This window comes from Microtus ochrogaster, linkage group LG8 (assembly GCF_000317375.1).
Source record: "Microtus ochrogaster isolate Prairie Vole_2 linkage group LG8, MicOch1.0, whole genome shotgun sequence".
Lineage (NCBI taxonomy): Eukaryota > Metazoa > Chordata > Mammalia > Rodentia > Cricetidae > Microtus > Microtus ochrogaster.
Genome location: NC_022033.1, coordinates 21,970,446 through 21,975,532, shown reverse-complemented (window position 1 = coordinate 21,975,532; position 5,087 = coordinate 21,970,446). Strand labels below are relative to the sequence as shown.

General features: G+C 42.9%; 1 protein-coding gene across 5 annotated transcripts in view; it reads left to right on the top strand.

Moving 5' to 3' along the window:
* The window catches only part of Phf20 (PHD finger protein 20), a 111,876-nt gene that overhangs the window by 23,435 nt on the left and 83,354 nt on the right, over positions 1 to 5,087 (top strand). For all 5 annotated transcript variants that reach the window (XM_026787060.1, XM_005363049.3, XM_005363050.3 and 2 more), the window contains one exon: positions 1,471 to 1,585. In XM_026787060.1, the coding sequence (XP_026642861.1) occupies positions 1,503 to 1,585 (83 nt within the window). In that variant the 5' untranslated portion in view covers positions 1,471 to 1,502. Of the gene's footprint in view, positions 1 to 1,470; positions 1,586 to 5,087 lie in introns of those variants that run through there.

Genomic DNA, 5,087 nt, shown 5'->3' with positions numbered 1-5,087 from the left:
GAGCCATGGCGACTCACTGACTCAGCTTCTTTCTCCCAGCATCCTGTTCTGTTTTCTCCGCCTACCTAAGGGTTGGCCTATCAAGGGGCCTAGGCAGTTTCTTTATTAATAAGAAATCATTCCCACATCATATCAGGGCAAGCAGCTTCTTTATTTAATTAACCAATGACCTTCCTCCATCAAAGGTCTCTTGAGCTAAGGCTGGCTACAAACTCCCTAGGTAAGAGGATGACCAGGAACTTTTTTTTTTTTTTTTTGAGCAAGAAAAATAGAGTTTATTTTATGTGTATCAGTGTTTTGTTTGAATGTATGTTTGTGTACTGTGTATGTGCTTGGTTCTTGCAGAAGCCAGAAGAGGGTGTTGGGGGTCTCTGAAACCTAAGTTACAGAAGGATATGAGCTGCCTACCATATGGGTGCTGGAAATTGACCCCAGGTCCTCTGAAAGAGCAGCCATTGGCCTTAACCACTGAGCCATCTTTCCAGCCCTGGAAAGGAACAGATTTATTTATTTATTTTTTAAAAGATTTATTTATTATGTATACGGTGTCCTGCCTGCATGTATGAATGCATGCCAGAAGAGGGTACCAGATCTCTTTATAGAGGGTTCTGAGCCACCATGTGGTTGTTGGGAATTGAACTCAGGACCTCTGCAAGAGCAGCCAGTGCTCTTAACCTCTGAGCCATCTTTCCAGCCCAGAAACAGATTTATTAAAAAAAAGTAAGGAAACCTTTTGAGAGTGACAGATTGACAAGGGAGGAATACTAACCCTCTGCCTTTACTTGCTTTGAGTATAGGCGGGCCACCATGCCTGGCTTTATTGGGTGCTGGGAATCCAAAATAGGGCCTTATGCGTGCTAGGTCAACACTCTACCAGCTGAGCTATGTCCTCAGCCCTGTAACTCGTTGTCTACTTTTCCAAAAGTAGGGTTGGGTGCCAGCTTTCATTCTTGCTTTGTTGTTCAGGGTTGGCATCAGGGGTCCTCTTTCAGCCTCCAGGGAGCCAGCACTACAGCCCAAGCCTCCATCATTGCCTCATATCTCAGCTTACATTTGCTTCCTTTGTAGCACTTTACTTTTTATAGCAATTGCAGCTTGAACTGACTTCTTTTTATTGGCTACATTTTAATATGAAGGCTCCTTGAGGGTAAGAACTGTTTGCCTTTAGGTCTTGACTAAATTTCTGAATAAATATTTGTTGAATGTGTCATTGAGTAGTTGGACTCGATCACAAGAGCATCAGAGGTGAGCCTTAGAATCCTCGCTGAGAGAGCCCTCCGAGTTTTCAGAGCTCACTGGCTGCCCACGGTGGACACGGTGGAGGAGTGCTGCTAGTGGGGGCACCCGATAGAAGGGGGCTTGGTATTTTGAATAATGCCTGCTTGGTTGTTTTTTTTTTTTTAATTTGTGGTGGTGATGCTACACGCTGGGCAGACTTTCCCAAGTTTCATCAATATTTGTTTTTTTCAGGAGAACAAAAGCAGCCCTGTTGATGACTGAAAATGACAAAACATCCACCTAACAGACGAGGAATCAGCTTTGAAGTGGGAGCCCAGTTGGAAGCTCGGGACCGGTTAAAGAACTGGTACTTTTATGTTTTTTGTCCTGCTAATTAAAGCATTTGAGGGACGGTGTCTCACCAGCACCGACGGAGCATAGAGCGGTGCTGTGGTGTGTTCTCTGGCTTCTTCAGTCTCGGAAGATGCAGGGAAACTTAAGTTTAGAAAACAGGTCCGTCCTTTCTCTTTGATAGGGGGATCCCTGGGTCACACTTGTTCCCTGCATTTTCTGTTTGATGAAGAGTTACGGGAAAGTGGATCATGGATTGCCCTGGGAAGAAAAGCTTTCTCGCTCCTGGCTACCTGTCTGAAAGAGGAGCAAAAGGCAGATGGAGATGAGAGATGGATGGGGACAGCACCCATGTCATCACAGCCCCTCTTGTTTCCTGGGGATGGTGTGGGTCTCCCTTCAGGATAATTAGATTGAGATGCTGAGGGTTTTGATTGCATTGCTGAATTTTGTTTGTTTTGTGTGACAAGGTGTCTAGTAACTAAGGCTGACCTTGAATTGATAGAGGAGCCTCCTAAATGCTGGAATTACAGGTCCCTGCAACTGTGACTGACTGGCTTTAATTGCCTTTTGTCCTCTGGCTGTCAGATACTTTGAATATTCTATAAATGTGGTCACTGATAATATTGGCATCTGGGGATTATTCTAAGAGTCATATTTGGAGAGCAGTCTTCAAAATTAAACATACCTGGGTTTGGTGGCATATACCTGTAATCTCGGTAGCTGGGAGGCTAAGGTAGAAAGATTACTGAGAACTGGAATAGAGCTTGGCATAAAGAGTTCCAGGTCAACATAAGCTACAGAGTGAAATCCTGACCCAAAAAATCCTAACTAACCAGCTAAGATTCAAGTTCAGTAGGTAGAGTTGTCTAGCATGCACAAAGTCCTGGCTTTGATTCCCATCACTGGATAAACAGAGGTGGAGAAGTAGAGGCGTGGGTATCAGAGGTTCAAGGTTATTTTAACTGCTGCATAGTGAATTTGAGGCAAGCTATAATTATGTGAAACCCTGCCTGAAAAGAAGAAAAAGAAAAACAGGACTGCTACAAAGATAGTTGTAGTTGAGGGCATCCTAGAATTTGGTTATTTCTTAGTGCTCCAAAATACAGAAGTTTCAGAACACAAACCTTTTGAGTGTTTGTAATGAAGAGCTTTGGCCCTTGTGATAGTTATCTCAGAATAGACTGACTGACTTCTGTGGTGTAGGAGAGTCAAAGGGAAAGACTTGGCCAGAAACTGTCCATGCTATTAGGATCGAAGACCCTGGGACTGGAAAGTGAATTTAGTGAGAGAATGCTTGTTTGGTATAGGTGAGGCCCTGAGTTCAGTCCCTACTACCTCAGAAATAAAAGAAAATGTAGTTCGGTTGCATTTATACTGGTTGTGGACAGAATTACTGATTCTATAATTTTTTTAAATATTGATTTCAGCTACTTATGTATTTTTTGTGTGGGGGTAGTGTATGCATGTATGTGCATGTTTTCAAGTGCATTTGCTTATGTGTGTGTGTATGGTGGTCATTTGCCTGTATATGCATGTGGGAGGGAGATTAAATGGATTCCTCTAAGACTGCCCACCTTATTTTTGAGACAGTCACTCACTGAACCTGGAACTTGTTATTTTGACTCAACTGACTGGCCAGGGAGGTACCATGATCTGCTTGTCTCTTTCCCCTCCCCAAGTAATGGGTGCCGTGCCTAGTGCTGGGGATTCAAACTCAGCTCTCATGTTTGTATAGCAAGTCCTTTCTCACTGAACCATTTTCCCAGCCTTTCTGGCCACCAAGGATAAATGGAGATCGAACCCAGGGCTTTGTGCATATTAGACAATTGTTCCTTCTGTTCCAAGCCTGTGTTTCTGGTTTTGTTTGCTTTCTACTGCTGTGATAAACTCAGAAAGGAAAGGCTTTCATGTCTGGATCATAGTTCATCCCTGAGAGAACCCAGAACCTGGAATCAGGAACTGGATGAAGCAGAGATCACAGAGGAACTCCGCTTACTGGCTTGCTCCTAGAGGCTACTTAGTTTGCTTTCTTACATACCCTGCCCAGGGATGGCATGGCCTAAGTGGGTAGGATTGTCCTACATAAATTGTTAATTAAGAAATGCCCTCCCATACTTGCCTAACAGGCCAGTCTGATGGAGGAATATGGTTTTTTAAGTATTTATTATGTATACAATATTCTGTCTATGTGTATGCCTGCAGGCCTGGAGGAATATTTTTGACTGAGGTTCCATTTTCCAGATTGACAAAAAAAACTAACCAGTAAAATTTTTTTTTTTTTTTTGGTTTTTCGAGACAGGGTTTCTCTGTGGTTTTGGAGCCTGTCCTGGAACTAGTTCTGTAGACCCGGCTGGTCTCGAACTCACAGAGATCCACCTGCCTCTGCCTCCTGAGTGCTGGGATTAAAGGCGTGCGCCACCACCGCCCGGCACCAGTACAATTTTTTAAATTTATTTTTTCTTTATTATGTGTATGTCTAAGCTTAGGTCTGCTGTACACATCTGTGTATTTGCAGAGGTCAGACGACAACTTGTGGGAGTCACTTCCTTTACTGCAAGATCAGAGAAGCGCAGGTCATGAGGGATGCAGCAAGTGCTTTTTTTTTTTGTTTGTTTGTTTTTCGAGACAGGGTTTCTCTGTGGCTTTGGAGCCTGTCCTGGAACTAGCTCTGTAGACCAGGCTGGTCTCGAACTCACAGAGATCCGCCTGCCTCTGCCTCCCGAGTGCTGGGATTAAAGGCGTGCGCCACCATCACCCGGCAGCAAGTGCTTTTATGAATTAAACCATCTTGCTGACTCTGGCTTTCACATTTTTGTTCATTTGTTTGTTTGAAACAGAGTTTCTCTAGAACTCAGAGATCTGGCTTTCTCTGTTTCCCCAGTATTGGAATTAAAGATGTTCACTACCATTTCATTTCTGGCTTTTTTTTTTAACGAGCATAGGTATTTTTCTGGCATGTATGTATGAATGAATGACTGTGTGAGGCTGTTTGATCCCCTGGAACAGGAGTTACAGTTGTGAACTGCCATGTGGGTGCTGGGAATTGAACCCAGGTCCTCTGGAAGAGCAGCCTGTGCTTTTAACTACTCTAACCCCAGTTTTGACATTTGTTTAAGATCTGCTTTTACTGGATGTGATGATGTATGCCCGTGTTTCCAGTACTTAGGCTAAGACAGGAGGATCCATCAGTAGTTTAAAGCTAACCCGAGCTACCTGAGATCTTATCTTGATAAACTAATAACCCGAAAATAAAAATGTTACTGTTAGTATTAGGGATCAAAGGAAGCCTTTTCTTTTTATAATACAGGCCAAACTGGTCTTAAACTCACAGAGATCTTCCTGTCTCTGCCTCCTGAGTGATGGGATTATAGGTGTGTGCCACCCTCCCACCCTGGCAACATTTTAATTTTTAATTTGAAAAAAAATCTAGATACAGATAAAGCTAATTATAATTTACTTATCTATCAGAATCAGTAAATGCATTTTTGTTTAATTTGCTTAATTTTTTTTTTTTT